At 37.4% G+C, this 16,683-nt stretch overlaps 2 protein-coding genes across 2 annotated transcripts in view; both read left to right on the top strand.

Annotated features, from left to right (window-relative positions):
• Positions 1-16,683, top strand: part of LOC128014657 (PDZ domain-containing RING finger protein 4-like) — a 63,837-nt gene that overhangs the window by 27,257 nt on the left and 19,897 nt on the right. Inside the window, exons 2-4 of the mRNA XM_052598364.1 lie at positions 2,272-2,525; positions 5,702-5,789; positions 7,507-7,599. Coding sequence (XP_052454324.1) covers positions 2,272-2,525; positions 5,702-5,789; positions 7,507-7,599 — 435 coding nt within the window. The remainder of the gene's footprint in view (positions 1-2,271; positions 2,526-5,701; positions 5,790-7,506; positions 7,600-16,683) is intronic.
• On the top strand, positions 8,324-10,171 carry LOC128014675 (FK506-binding protein 4-like). Its single transcript, XM_052598389.1, has 2 exons — positions 8,324-8,834; positions 9,564-10,171. Exons 1-2 carry the CDS (start codon positions 8,742-8,744, stop codon positions 9,753-9,755), a joined length of 285 nt encoding a protein of 94 aa, XP_052454349.1. The 5' UTR covers positions 8,324-8,741; the 3' UTR covers positions 9,756-10,171.

Below are 16,683 nucleotides of genomic sequence, written 5' to 3'. Positions count from 1 at the left end.
GGGTTCTCGTCTCAGTGGAATATGTGTATTATAAATTGTTTGGGTGTTTAGAGCACTTTATAGAAATTTGGGGGATAAACCATGTCTTGTGTACAGTTTGTGAAGATGAATTGGTGTTGAAGTTGGTGTACTGTGGGCTATTCCCAGATGAAGCAGGTTAGTGTTGGTGTGTTTCCTCTGGAGATGTGTCCTGGTTCTGAAGACATCTGGAGTCTCTGCTTTACTCCAGAGGAAGCACTCCTTTATAAGAGCTGATCAGGTTATCTCATCTGTTATCTCTGGTTCATGTGTTTGGCTGGATCAGCAGTACATGACTGAACAGAAGCGTCTCCTCTCCTGGTCTGTACACACTTCATCCTCATTCAGTCAGCAAACCCTCGCTCCGATCTGATGATGAACACATCGATATCACATCACTCGTCTTCACCGGGATTATAGTGTTGAAGAAACGCTGGTAGTTCCTCCATCATTCACAAAACTGCTTTACCAAGACTTATATATATATGGGAGAAAGTCTTGGTAAAGCAGTTTTCTGAATAACAATTTTATTTATTTATTGTAGTCATTCAAATGCTATAATAGTTTTTATTCATATATTTAATTAGTTTTATTATTTGTATTTATTTGTTTTCATATGAAGTCTTTTTTTTTGAATGCGTGTAAGATTTTAAATCATTTTATTTCTGTTTTATTTTTTGTCATTTTAGTAAATCAAGTAAATTAAATGAAAATGAAAAATGCATTTAGTTGGTTTTATTTTTTTGTTTATTATTATTATTGTTATTATTATTTTCAATATGTCGATAGTTTTTTATTTTTGGTTCTTGTCTAGTTTGAGTTATTTTCATACAGCAGAGGAGCAATGTTAAAAGATGACACGCCCCCATCTGTCATTGGTCAGTCAAGCAGATAGCCCCGCCCACTCTCACTCCATTGGTTGATTCAGTAGTTGACATTAGCTGCTCAAACAAATCAGAATCAAAATTTTCAGTGTCTTTTTAGAAGTCATTTCTTTTTATTTTCATCTATAATGAACCAATCCAATGAATTCATCATGAAGTGCTGAGTACAGTAGAATAACATGAATATAATCAGCACTGCAGCTCAAACTCTGATGATCCAGACACAGGGAGAATGAAGGAATCGTGTGATTGAGAGACACACAGCTCTTGGGATCAGCAGGACGAGGCTCTGAAGCGTTCGTTTCTCATGTAATGTGTGTCATTAATAGCCAATCAGTGTCCTGTGAGACTCAGTCTGCTCAGTTCAGTCATGAGCAGTTAATTACAGATCACTGATTAATAGACACGCTCAGATCTCTGCAATAGAGGAATAAACTGAATGTGGATTAAATACACTCACCAGATCTATAGAGAAGTACCATCAATAAGTCATATTTAGCCATGCTCATGCTAAACAGGGTTATTTTAGTGAAATAAAATTAAAAATGCAACAAAAAAAAAAACATTATTTTAAGTAAAATATAAAAAAGATTTAATATGCCAATGCAACATTTGCCATTTCAACTTGTACTAAGATAACAAAACAAAACTGAAATAAAAAATAACAAAAAATGAATAACAAATCAATTTAAATGGAAAAAACACCTACTAAAAATAACATTATTACAGGTATTTTTTGTGTGGACTTCAATGTCACTAAAATATCAGTCTTTAACTGAATAAAAGTAATTGTTTTCTCAATGAACAGAAATACTGATTCCAAGCTATTTCATAAATGCATTTCAAAAATGGAAATGAATGCATGCAAATAATTGAACTATACTATGCTTTTTTAAGTGCAGAAATCTGACCGGTTAATATAACAAATATGGATCTCATTAAGTTTATTACTTTGTTAAAGTGGTGAGATCCAAATGCATGAAAATTTTAATTCTAATTCATCATTCCTTCATTTAGGATTTCAACTGGTAAGGCTTCCTAGAAACACAAAAGGAGATGTTTAGCAGGATGTTCACGCTCTTTTCTACATTCATAGAGAGCAAAATGTGAATTCTGAGTAGGGCTGCAAATCGATTAGTTGCGATTAATTGATTCAAAATAAAAGTTTGTTTACAATGTATATGTATAGATAAATACACATGTGTATATGCACTGTAACCTTATGTAAATACTCACACACACACATAGTATGAAAACATTATTTTAAATCGATTAATGGCATCTAATGTGTTCTCAGCCTGACTCCTGCTCTGAGTCCTGTGTGTTTGTGAGTGTTTCGCACTGAAGTCAGTGAGTAAGTGTGTTTCAGGTGAACGGGAGGGATCTGTCCAGAGCCAGTCATGAGGAGGCGGCCGAGGCTTTACGCAGCGCTAAAGACCCCATCGTGGTGCAGGTGCTCCGGCGGACCCCTCGGCCCCGGGGTCAAGGGTCAGCGCAGGACGTCCAGCTGGTGGACGTGTGCACGCAGACGGAGATCACCTTCGAGCACATCATGGCTCTGGCCAAACTGCGTCCGGCCACACCACCGGTGCCGGACATCTGCCCCTTCCTCCTGTCCGACAGGTGACCAACACATTCAGCACATAGCTCATGTCTGTCCGTTTAAAACTTACCATGATTACATACGTGATGCTGAGTCTTTTACAACAGTTCAAGAAACAAAAAAACAAACTGCCTATTTATGCTCTATTTCGACAACAACAAAAGTTTAAAACACAGGCACAGCTCTGTTTTGAGTCTCTGAGCAGCATGACAGTGATTCGTTCCTGAATCTGAATCAACCGTTTAAATGATTCAGTTCAATCACAATGACTCACTTATTAACACTGGCTTGCTGCCACCTACTGGCCGTTTTAATTCCACATTTAAGGTATTTTAATTTGATCAGTATTCAGTGTTTTTTGTTTAATACATCAAAACATTTATGCATCAGTAACTGCAGATGAAACGCTCTGCATTAAACGGTGTGTAAATCTAAATCCCACTTCAGACGCAGCTTCTGTGTTTCCTCTGCAGTGCAAAGATGAATTGTTCTGATATTTATTTGCCTGTTAAACCCCCAAATGTCTTATTATTGTAAATCACCCATTAAATGTAAGAATTTGACTTGCAAACTTTTAGAAAAATGGCTTTTTAAAGTTAAGAATTCCCATAAAAGGTCAAAATCAATTTAAACTTATTGGAAATGATACATTTCTATCAGTGTGAACTGACCATCACACAGAATAAGAGAATATCAAAAACTTTAGAAGTATAAGATACCAGCACAATAATACACTGAGCGAAATGTAGTTTAATTATCATTATTGATAAGATCCCAGGAAATATTGAGATATTATTTGCGTGTCACCCATACTGGAAGCTCAAGACAAATCCTAGTGTGTGGAAACACAATCTTTCTGATTCTGAAAACGTTGAAGGAACGTTGTTTCTGAATGTTTCTCGCTGTTGAAACCATTGAATGTTTCTTATCATGATTGTAATGTTATTTAAAGGTTACAAAAATGTTTGTTATGACACTGCACCAACTTCACTTAGCATTATTTTAATATTTATTTTCTGTTGAAATGTCCAGTTTTACTTTCGTTATTAGAATTTTACTTAAAGGTTACAACAGCATTCTACTACTGTAAATATTAATAATTTCAACATTCATTTTTTTATAATTTCCCACAATAGTTAAAATGTAAAATTATCGCGTAATGATTAAAAACGGTATTTACAGGTTAGGAAGACATTTCTTCAATGCTCTGCTAACTTTTCCACCTAAAATATAGTATTACTGAATGTTTATGTTTAATATTCTACCAGTGTTCAAATGTCCAGCGTTCTTGTGTTTAGATGGTTATTTGAAGGTTACATACAAACGTTTGGTAGAACATTCCGGTGTGAAGAACATGAGGTTTTCTGGACTGGTTCACAGGAGTATCTGGGTTTCTCCTCAGGAGACGCAGGGCCGGCTGCAGTGCATGCTGGGAAGTTAATTGAAAGCGTCTGAGGCACAGAGCGGTGGTTAGGGAGGTAATTAATGCCGTGGATAATTCATAGTCTAAATTTGTCACCCGCTCAAGATCCAGGTTTAGTTTCTGAACTCTCTTTGGTGCGCCGTGTGCTGATGTGGGCTTTCTGATTTCCTTTGTTCTTCCAGACAAAAGTGTTCAGGGATTCTCGTGAATGTTGTTGTTGTAATAGTGCCTGGAAATATGCATTATTCAGGAATAATTTACAGTAATCTCACCCTTAAGGACCGTTCAGCATTTAGATGAGTGGGTGGATGAATGAAATGGAAAGATACTGTAGTAAATGGAGTAGATTCAGTACATTTGTGTAAAAAGATCTGAATCCAGTGATCAGGCTGCTTCAGCATCATTGCTCAGCTCGCTTTATAGAGTCAACACACAGATGATAAACCACCTGACTGTACCAGAGACGCTAGCACACGCTAATGAACAGCATCAGCCGTGAGCAGAAGAAAACACAGACACGCACGCGAGTCACGCGGAGGACAGCAGACGAGATGATAGAGATGAAGGAGACTCGGAGCAGACGCACACGACACATCTGAGCTGAAGATGCATGATGTGTGTTTGTGTCTCCATCGGCTGACTTCTGCAGTCTCTGCGCTCGTTCTTCACCAGCCTCCTCCACATGTGACGCCTGAGCTCTTCCTGAGCTCCAGAGCTCGTATTATTATATAACCTCATATTATATTATTGAGACCTTTAGTAGCATTTTACTGCTGTATCTCATGAGATGGGAATTCATAAAACGCATTCATGGAATGTTTCTCATTCATAACCTCTGGAGGACAATATTTGTCTGAGATACAACTATCTGAAAATCTGGAATCTGAGGGAGCAAAAACATCTAAATATTGAGAAAATCATCTTTAAAGTTGTTCAGATGAAGTTCTTAGCAATGTGTATTACTAGTCAAACATTAAGTTTTAATATATTTACAGTAGAAGATTTACTAAATATCTTCATGAACATGATCTTTACTTAATATCCTCATGATTTTTGTCATAAAAGAGAAATGTATAATTGTGACTCACACAGTGTAATGTTGTCTATTTCTACAGATACAGCCCAGAGACTCGAGACGTTTGTGCTCCAGAGACACATATTTTTATTCTCTGGGATGAATCAGTGTAAAAACAAATCACATGATGAAACACTCAAACTGAAAACAGACTAGAGTTAAAACGGCTGATTCAGATTAAACTCGGAGTCCGTGCAAACGTGTCCACAGAGGAAGGCAACTGAATTATGTTTCATCATGTCACATGGCAGATAAAGCAAGAAAAATGTTGCTAAAAAACACTAAATGAATGTACCACCAGAAATATCTATGAAATTATTAAAAACGTCACTCAGTATTTATATTTAGTCATTTTGCAGATGCTTTTATCCAAAACTAAATTTGGGGGACTCAAAAGTAATTCTTCTTAAAGAGGCAAACAGACACACGAAGTGCTCGTAATACCAAGGTTTAGACACTGTTCAAATGAGTACAAGCTAGAAAGAGAAGGAACAAATAAAATGTGTATATATATGTGTTGAAAGAGATGAGTTTTCATCTGTTGCTTGTAGATAGTCAGGGATTCATCGATCGGGATCGGGATGGGAAGATCATTCACCAGTCAGGAACAGTGAAGGAGAATGTTCTGGAAAGTGATTGTGATCCTCTCTGTGATGGTCCCGTGATGTGTCGCTCACTAGTGTGTGTTCTCTGCTCAGCTGTCTCTCTCTGCACACCTTGGATCAGGAATACTCGGAGGACAACATGGCAGCGGACGGCGAGAGGAACGACGACTTCCAGTACGAGGTGAGAGCCCTTTCACCTGAGACTCACATACACTGAAGATATAACAGCGTCAGTCATAAAACGTGCTGAGAACACCAACATTATGAAAACGCTATTCTTTGAACATGCAAAATGTCCATTTTTTACATTTTTCATTTATTATTTTTTTGGTTTTGCGAATGCTAAAGGAACATTCCATTTTAGAATTTAGCAAACATTACGTACTGGAAAACAAGACGAAAATAACCAGATTTTTAATTGAACAGTTAAAGCAGTGCAGAATGCATTGTGGGAAGGAGCAGGTGAGATTGTTCAGGATGTATGAATGTAAGGTTTCTCTGAGAGGCGTGTGATTATTCAGCCTCTGGATGTCTGCGGATGAAATATAGATCCTCTGACTCCTGCCTGACCCCAGAAACATGTTATATATGAAAATACTGTTTCAGTCTTTGAAATTACACGTTGAATTGTGTCCCTGGAGCACAAGAGCAGTCTCGAGTCTCTGGGCTATATCTGTAGAAATAGACAAGAATACAGTGTTATGGTCAAAATTATCAGTTTTTCCTTTAAGACAAAAATCATCAGGATATTAAGTAAAGATCATGTTCACTGAAGATATTTAGTAAATCTTCTACTGTAAATATATCAAAACTTAATGTTTGATTAGTAATATTCATTGCTAAGAACTTCATATGAACAACTTTAAAGATGATTTTCTCAATATTTAGATGTTTTTGCTCCCTCAGATTCCAGATTTATAATAGTTGTATCTCAGACAAATATTGTCCTCCGAACAAACCACTCTTCACTGGAGAGATCATTTATTCAGCTTTCAGGAGATGTATACATCTCAATTACACAAAACTGACCCTTATGAGGTCACGTATTAGTGTGATAATCTCTACATAATTATTTCTCTAATATTTTAGCAATATTTTAGTGAAAATCAGCTTTTTTTTCTCCTTTGTCCTACACCAAAAAATAATAATAATAACAATATTAGTTTACAGTAAATTTAAAGGAAATACAATTGTTTAATTTATATCTTGCACCAAAAATAAATAAAATAAAAGCACCTAAATAAATAAAAAGAAATTTTAAGTCAATTCATAAACAAAACCCAAATATAAAAGTTAAATTCAAATGTAAGACCAAATGAATGAGTGAGTAATAACAAAACGTTTCAAATGAAGTCTCCATTAAAATTACACCTAAATAAATAAAAATATAAAGCAAATTCTATACCTGAAACATTACAAAATCAAAAAATAAAAGTGTTTTTAACTAAAAGAAATAAAACGTAATCTTGTTTTAAAACAAACTTGTAAATATTTGTTGTAATTTTTTATTTTTTTTGTAAATGCTTATGTAGTCATAAAATACCATTTTATTCAAGATGTCAAGTTAAATAAAAACAATTGTAAATAAAACAATTAAACAAATAAAACAATTCCCCAAATAATAATAATAAAAAATACACCAAAAAATAAAAACCAAAACATTAAAAATTGTTCTAAATTGTTTTAAATTGCTAAATCCCACATCAAAAAAATATATACAAACTGAAAAATTACCAAAATTAAAATCCTACTAAACAAACAACAAACATTTTTTTAAAGTCAGTCTTAAATGAATACATCCTTCAATAAATCCAGTGCAAAAAACTCAATTTCCAGTGGAGTCTGTTGACTGATGTAACTGTATGTGTGTGTGTGTGTGTGTGTGTGTGTCTCTGCAGGAGGTGGAGCTGCTTCGACTGAGCAGTCAGGAGAAGCTGGGACTCACGCTGTGCTACAGGACAGACGAGGACGAGGACATCTACGTCAGCGAGGTGCACCGCTCACATCACACACACACTTCTACATGTTTCTGTTCATAATCAGTCCTGATGAGACGATGGCTTGTAAACCTCCATTAGAGCGACATAAACACTCACACATAACACTCAGATGTAGTTTTAATCATTAAGTCTGATATGTGATCATAAAAGCCTTTAAAATGTCTTTAATAGTGAATTATGAAATAAATAAAAATTACTAGACTGAGTGTGACAACTAGCCCCGGTCATGTAACATCTGTACAACCAAGATTTTGTAATGTTTTTGAAAGAAGTGTCTTCTGTTCACCAAGACTACATTTAATTGATTAAAAAAACAGAGTAAAAATAGTGAAATATTATTCTGATGTAAATCATCTGTTTTTATGTGTTAAAGTGTAATTTATTTCTGTGATGCTCCGCTGTATTTTCAGCATCATTCCTCCAGTCTTCAGTGTCACATGATCTTCAGAAATCAGAATAATATGATGCTCAAGAAACATAATCAGAATAGTTTTTTGAGCAGTACATTAGACTGACACACACACACACATCTTTCTCTGTGTGTGTGTTTGTATTGCTATATTAGTGAGGACCAAAATGTGACAAAACACCTTTTAAGTGAGGACCTTTTGGTAAAGTGAGGACAAAATCGTGGTCCTCACTTTATTTTGCTCAGAATAGCCCCCATGGGGGTGGGGCATTGTGCTGTGCAAATCTCTCAAATGTCCTTACTTCAATAGCAGATCATGACAGAACTGTGTTTCCTTCATTCTCCTGCGCTCCCTCTAAAGGATAGGGACGTGAACTGCAGCCAATTTATCATTGGCTGGAAGAGAACGGCTCCGATTTTTTGATTGGTTGGCTTGGTGATTTTTGTGATTGGTCGGCCAGTGAACGTACATATCTGTACATAAACTGTATTTCTTTCTTTATTTCTTAAATATCACAATTACTTTCCCAAATAAGGAGTACATAAAATAGGATGTATGCTTTTCAGCAACAACTGCCTCACAAATGCAATTGTTTTTCATCGAGCTGCATTTAATGGCGATCATTATGCACGGCTTTTTGGCGCCAGCATTACGTCACGTGGAGTACGTGAATAGAGCTCGCGTTCCGCGAAACGTGACAGTGACGCGTATGAACGGAGAGAAATGACGGAGCGGTTTAACCGGAGACTGAGGCGGCTGCGGGAGCACCACGCGATCTGTGAGCAGAGACACCGGAGAAACAGCGCGAAGGACGGAGTAAGTACTGTTCTAACACAGTAAATATCAACTGTCGATTTATTTTAACTTCTGTATCCGTGTTATTTCATTATTCAATTAAGTGTTCATGGTTTTATGTAGATAGAGAGTGGGGGAGGGAGAGAGGTACAACCACCAGTTGATATGTTTTGCATAGATTAGTTTTAATTAATGATTTTAATGAGGAAAATGGCAAGAGCTGACTGCCAAAATCGCCCCCTTCTTAAATAAGTATTTTTAATAGGTATACTGTACATATTTATATCTGTATAAGTGATGTAGAACAATTCTATAAGAGAAGCAGTGTAAAAAAAAACGAAGCAAGTAATGTTTAAAGAATGAAATATAAACTGTGGATTTATTAATCAGTGTATCGGTGTTGTGTGGAGATTAAAGATGAAAGATTAATGCTTCACGCAATGTGTGATCTGCGCCCCTCCCCCACACGAGCCGAGCGGAGCGGAGGCCCAGAGCAGAGAGCGAAGCAGAGAGTGAGCGCTGAGCAGAGAGCGAGGGGGTGGGGGAGGGGCGGCTGATTTCTGTTAAAGTTTATTTTACTAATGAGATGGAATCTGTCACACTTTTAACATTAAACAAGGCGCATGGACACAAACTGTACAAGAATATGAAGAAAGAATCATACACCACTTATGATGAAGAGGACTTTAATACTTTAAAATGTTGTTTTTGAAATGACTGTAAGTTAACTTAAAATTTTTTTGATTATAGATGAAAACTTCACATCAAGATGGACAGAAGAGGGATGAGGAGGATCTGGATGGACAGAAGAGGGATGAGGAAGATCTGGATGGACAGAAGAGGGATGAGGAAGATCTGGATGGACAGAAGAGGGATGAGGAGGACCAAGACGGACAAAATGACTTCATCCAGGAAATTTGTATAGAGGTAAGTCATAGTTAAGGGTTTTTTTGTTTATATTATTCAATTTAAACAGATCATTGGATATATTTTTATTATACATACATTCACAAACAGCTAAATATATTTTCATCTGAAAATTAGCTTTTTGTCTCGTACTCCCTCATATAGATTTAAACCTGTATCATATTCTGTGGAACACAAAATAATATTTTTTGATTTTCTTTTTCTTCTGTTTATTGCAAGTCGATTCTTCAGTAGGGTTAGGAATCATTAGAAATTTTCCAGTTCTGCCTTATGGTTCCGTTTTCAATTCCAGTTCCATTAAAATCATTAAACAACTATAAAAATAAAAATAGTGTTAAGGAAAACTTAACAATATTCAACTACTCAGTGCTTAATACTGCTTATTACTTACTGTCAACTTAATTTAAAGGTTGGCAATGTCAAAATGCAACATATATTATGCTATACAAATTTTCTTGTTCCATTTAAATAAACTATTATGTTTTTTACCATTTTACCTTCATTGAATGTAGTGTTGCTTGAAGGTATAAGTAATGCTGAGTAATGCTAGTACCAGTCCCTCCAGAAAAACGCGATTATACGATCGCCTGATTTAATGCATAATCAGCCAAAGGCCGCACATTTATGCGGGGTCGCATTTTTTCAAATACGCCGCTCTTTTGCCGCATAAATTGACGATTTCAGAAAGCAAAATATGCGGGGCTAGCATGATTTCATAATCCCTGTATTTTCGTTGCAAAAAACTCACATATATATATATATATTAGCAGAAAGCTGAAAAATGTTGCGTTTACTTCACACAAGTAAAGCACCATTTTCCCCTATTGCCATGGGAACCTTATGAAGTGACGTAATTACGTGACGTGAACATCATCTGCAAACCCCGCGGTGAAACCAGGGTGAAACTTGAAGCGCGCAAATCATTCTTATTTGCCAACACAAATAAGCGTAAAAGAACGCACAAAGCAGTTTCCCGATTGGTTACATGACAGTGGAGACAAATTATATTGCGACAACTTGCGAAAACTGCGGTTTGATGAAAAAGAGAAAAAAAGGTGATTCCCCCAACACCCTCTTCTCACTAGGCTACTAACACTGTTGTAGTTTCATTCAGAAGTTGATGCAACTTAACAGTTGTAAGATTGCACTTTTCTGTTACAGAACAGTACCAAAAACTTAGTTGTAATTATATTAGTAGTATGTAAAATAACTTACGTTCCAGTAAGAGATTGCAACTTAAATATTCTGTGATTTAGTATGCTCGCTTATCATGGGAAGTAATAAGAAATTACTCTTTACATTAAGGTAGTAGCCTAGTGAGAAAAAGGTGTTGGGGGAATCACCTTTTTTTCTCTTTTTCATCAAACCGCAGTTTTTGCAAGTTCACGCAAATTCATCGGATAAAATTGCAAAAATATCCCGCATATTCCATCGCATTTTTTAAGAAAACGTGCCGCAAAATCAAGGATTTTTGCCCGCAACAATCACAAAAAAAATCCGCGTTTTTCTGGAGGGACTGTAGTACATCAATAACATTTAGCTTTTCAAGCAGGAAAAAGCTGATTGGCCAAATAGTCCCTTGAGAGCTGAGACACTTCTTATTCTCCTCAAATTAATGAACTGTTATACTTATAACCATGTATACACACTCTCCATAAAGCCCCTATTTCATAGTGGTCGACCGATATGTGTTTCTTGACTGCAGATATCTTAGAAAGCAGGGGGCCGATAGCTGATATAAAGCCAATATTACTTTTTTTTTTATTATTATTAATATTTAAGAAGTTTAAAATGACTTGACAATGGATTAAAAAGTAAATGTGGAAAAGAAACATGCTTATGCTGCATTCACAGCAGACGCAAATAGAGGGTCTGACGTGAGTGATTTCAATGTTAAGAAAATACAAAGACGGGAATAGACAACCTGTGAAGTCCAGCCGGTGTCATTTTTGTTCAGGCTAGTTACATCTATTTTGAGCTACCAAAAGCTGTAGTATGCCTGCCCAAAGGGCTAACAGGGATTTTGGAATTAAGCGAGCCCTAAAGTCAAGAATAAAGAACAGTCACTGATAGTTAGGGTTAGGGTTAGGGTTAGGGTTGGACCAAACCAGACTAACCCTAAAAACCCTAACCCTAACAACATTTATAAAACTATTACACTGTGTCAACATTTTAACATAATATTAGTAATATAGTAATATTAGTATCAAATTGACAACATTATAGTTTACAGAAAAACCAATACAATTCCCATTATAACCCTGAAAACCATTCTTTGTGTTTTGGGGAGGAGTTTTATATTTATGTTTATTTTATTGTTCAGCAGGGAAGATTATAACTGTATTACTACTTTTACATAATTAATTTAATTGATGAATTTCACTGGAAAGATTTTATTTTTTTATTTTATATAAATAACTATTTCTTTAGTCAATTTGTAAAGTATTACATATCTTACATTGTATTTGGGATTGGTGGAAAAGGTGCTGAATGTTTAATTTCATCCAAGTGAAATTAGAAAGCAGTTAGACTGAACTTACATTGGTATTAAACGCGGAGCCAGGTGCGAGTCGATGCAGGTTGTGAGCGTGTGTTGAGCCTCATCATACTGCCAGATGCGCTCGTGAAGAGGTGCAGGGCGAGCGAATATAACCCAGCGTTACGAAACAGGCTGCGTGAATACAGCGAGTGTGAACGTCTCGTCCGTGACTCGAGATTCGTGCCGTGTGGAGAAGATAGGAGCGAGTATGAGAAGCATTCAGAGACACAGTCAGTGTGTGCGGTCTTTTGAATTGAGAATACCGAACATGCATTATAAACTTATTTCAAATTAATCTGTTGGGGAGATAAAATGTGTAAGACAACATTCATGTACTAACAAAACATCTAATGCTGTGTTCACACCAAATGCGAATAGAGTGTCTGGCGCAAATGATTTCAATGTTTAGTCGATGCAAAGGCACATTTATGCGCGTCTGGAGGTCTCGCGGTGCGAATGAGGCATTTAGCGTGGCGCAGAAGACACGAATTCGCCTCATTCGCGCATCTAGTTCGCGCGAATTGAGCGTTGCGCACAAATGATGCGAATTGACACGCGAATTGAGCGTTTCGCGCGTTAAGCGCGAATGATGCTTTTTGTGCATTTAGCGTTAGGCGCGAATTCGCGTCTGCCACCGGAGTTGAAAAATGTAAACTTTGCCGTCAATTCGTGCCGCGTTAACCAATCAGGAGCCTGCTAGGAGTCACTCATTCAACATGGAGGAACGACTGATGTTGTCAGTGAGCAGTCAACTGGAGCTATATGACAAAAGTTCATATTTGTATAGAAACAGGAATAAAGAGGACTTGTGTATATATATATATATATAAAACATATTAATAGATTAATTGAATAAAGGCCAAAGATAAGAAACGTTTAGTTTTACCCCAAACTAATTATGTTTTATCTTGAACCACTAAAGAGACATCAGAGCCAGCAGGAAATGTCAGAAGGTCTAGCCGAGCTGAGGCTGCTCGCGGCGGATACATGATGATGGACCTCCCGCTGATCATGTGGAGCTCACGTCTCCGAGACCGGCGAAACAAATTTTTTAAATAGACGCTGTCTTTATAAATAAACCGCATATCTGAGTTTAAACCAACTACATTCTGAAATACTTTTAAAACTACATTTCATGACACGATAACCGTAATATTTTGAAAATTATCAGAATAAAAATGGCGATTGAAAATGCTGCGTGAACTCATCTGGCAGAAGCCCCCCCAATTCGTGTCTGTTGTGAAGTTAATTTCATGCGCGAATGATCTCAAAATGTTCAAGCGGCAAACTAGACGCAGTAGACGCGAATTTGACGCTCTATTCGCGTTTGGTGTGAACACAGCATAAGAATGTATCTTTTATCCTCCAGTACTGAAAACAGAACCGATAAGGGAGCTTTTGATCGTTAATTCTTGTATTGTGACGCAGCTCTTGCAAATTACCTTTTTTGATCATTGACTGTATTTTTGAGGTTTAAGTTACATAATGTTTTTCTTTAGTTTTAATTTGCCTAACTATTGATCGGACCCTGTAGACGCCATAATCCCACTCTGTCTCTCTCCCGCTTTCCTTTCCTATTTTTTTTTTTTTTTTGTAATGGTGGGCGTTTAATAAGTTGGTTAGAGCAGAGCTGATTGGGGAGAATGGAGGTGTGCTCACTATATTGGTTAGTAAGACTGCACTTACTACACAGAGCTGTAGTTCGCTGACAAGCTACGCAATATTGTGTTCATAACTAAATGTAATTCATCTGTGATTATGATGCGATATTGTGTAACTTGTCAGCGAACTACAGCTCTGTGTAGTAAGTGCAGCTCCATTTGAAAGCAGCTGATGGACATTTACCACTAATCACAGAACCATCTTTACTGATGAGACACGCATTACAATCACATGCGATTAATCCTGCAGCACTAGTCCTATTTGAACTTATTTGCCACGTCATTGTTTGATACAAATTATTCAGTCTTCGTTGATATCAGCTGTGTATAACAGCAAAACAGAATATCAACGCTGCACTTCAATATTATAAAGTCATCCTTAAAATGAGGCTGCTTGGTTTTTTTGCTTGCTGGCAGAACAGCTTTGGATGATTGTGTCATTGTTCCCATAGTTCGTTCATAGTATTTTGGCACATATGTGCACATATGTGATCACACCTTAAAGAGAATGAATGTTTTGAGTTTTGAAAATTACTTTGTTTCAAAAACAGAGACAATTTAAAGAATTTTATTATCTATTAAAGAACAATTTGACCTCTCAGTGCATGACCCCATTTCATTCTTCTTTGGGTTGATAGTGTTTTGTCTTTGGGGAAACATATAAACTATGCAGTGATTTTATTATTTTTTAACCAATATATATTTTTAACTATTGTGATCTTTCCTAAATAACTGTATTGTGAATGTCTAAATTGTGTTTGTTAACAGGAGCAATCGAACCAGGGCAACAAGGACTGTAGTGATCTGGATGAGAGCGAAGGCTCAGTCTTTGTTCCTTCAGTGGAGGAGTCTACTGATGAAGAAGACCTCGATTCAGAAGAGTCCCCGATTGAAAAGACCATTCGAAAGACTGTAAAAGACACAATATTTAATACATTTGAAGAAGTCAAGAAGGCAAAGCAAAAAACTCCAAGAAAGAAGGCTAAGCAAAAAAGTCCAAGAAAAATGACAATCAAAACAAGTCAGCGAGATCCTAAAGGCAAACGAACGTGGAACAAAAAACAGTACTGTGTCTTCTGTGAAAAGGCACAAAGCAAGCTTGCTAGACATCTTGAAAGAAGTCATTCCAATGAAACAGAAGTTGCTAAAGCCTTTAGTTTTCCCAAACGTTCAAAGGAACGCAGGATTCTTCTGGAACAGCTCCGGAACCAAGGTAATTATTATCATAACATCAAAGTCTTGGAAACCGGACGTGGAGAGATCATTACCTGGAGACAACCGACTGAAGATGCAGACATTTCTGAGTTCCTTCCCTGCCCGGACTGTCTGGCCTTCTTCATGAAGAAAGACCTGTGGAAACACTCTAAGACGTGTCGAGGACAGCGGGATGTGAAGAGAAGCAGAGGAGAGCGTGTGAGATCAGCTGCAGTCTGTCTGATACCAACACCTGCACAGTTCTCTGCTGGCATCAGCTCTCTCCTACAAGCTATGAGACAAGATGAAATCTCAGAAACAATCATGAAGGACAGTTTGATCTGTCTCTATGGTGAATCACTTTATACAAAGTGTGGTCATGATAAGTCACAGCATCAGTATATCATTCAAAAGATGAGAGAGCTGGCCAGGTTTATGATCGAAGTAAAGTCCAGATCCAGAGAAGTGAGTAACCTTACACAGCTCTGTAACCCTGAGAACTTTCTCCTAGCCATCGCCGCTTGTAAAGAAGTCAGCAGCTATCAACCAGATTTAAATACGTTTAAAACCCCGTCCCTCGCTCTGAAGATCGGATACTCGCTGAAGAAAGCCTGTCAGCTCAGTTTGGGACAGAGTTTAATGGCAGGGGACAGAGACGCTGAGAAGAAGCTGAAAAACTTCATCAAGCTCATTGACAGTCATTGGCGTACCAACATTTCGAGTCAAGCCCTCAACACATTGCAGCAGAGCAAGTGGAACAAGGGAGACACCATCCCTCTCACAGAAGATGTTGTGGCTCTACAAAAGCATCTCAAGAGTGTGGAGCAGGTCTCAAAAGACAAACTCAAAGAGAACGTGAATGGCGCCGAGTGGAAAATCTTGGCTGAGACGTTACTCTGTCAAATCATTCTTTTTAATCGGAGACGTGAAGGTGAGGCATCCAAACTGCTCCTTGCATCATACGTGAATCGAAATGTGAAGCCTCCTAATGAAGATGTAGTCAAATCTCTGACTAAATTAGAGCGGGAGCTGTGCAATGAGCTGACTCGATTAGAGATCCGAGGGAAGAGAGGTAAGAAAGTGCCTGTCCTGCTGACCAAGGACATGCTGGAGTCCATGGACCTGCTGAATGAAAGCAGGAGCACAGTGGGCATCAGCGAAGCCAATCCGTACGTTTTTGCAAGACTGGGGGCTTTAACGCACATCCGCGGATCAGACTGTTTGAGGAAGTTTTCCAAGACGTGTGGCGCAAAAGACCCCAGGAGCCTTACGTCGACCAAATTAAGGAAACAAATAGCTACTCTGAGTCAGATCATGAATTTAAAAAACAATGAACTCGACCAATTGGCCAAATTCCTGGGACACGACATTAGAGTGCACCGCGAGTATTACAGACTGTCCGAGAATACAATCCAACTTGCTAAAGTTAGCAAGCTGCTTTTGTCTCTAGAAAAGGGATCTGACTGTTACAAAGGAAAATCTTTGGAAGAGATTACATTTAGTACAGAGGGTGAGTAAAACTTATCTGGATTTTCACACTTCAGTGATT

This window comes from Carassius gibelio, chromosome B25, assembly GCF_023724105.1.
Source record: "Carassius gibelio isolate Cgi1373 ecotype wild population from Czech Republic chromosome B25, carGib1.2-hapl.c, whole genome shotgun sequence".
NCBI lineage: Eukaryota > Metazoa > Chordata > Actinopteri > Cypriniformes > Cyprinidae > Carassius > Carassius gibelio.
This window is presented reverse-complemented; position numbering and strand designations above follow the sequence as displayed.

Excerpts from the sequence above, each read along its gene's own strand:
- LOC128014675 (XM_052598389.1), top strand. The coding sequence starts at position 8,742 with ATGACGGAGCGGTTTAACCGGAGACTGAGGCGGCTGCGGGAGCACCAC. Across the intron at positions 8,835-9,563 it reads GAAACAGCGCGAAGGACGGA|ATGAAAACTTCACATCAAGA; the intron begins GTAAGTACTGTT and ends TTTTGATTATAG.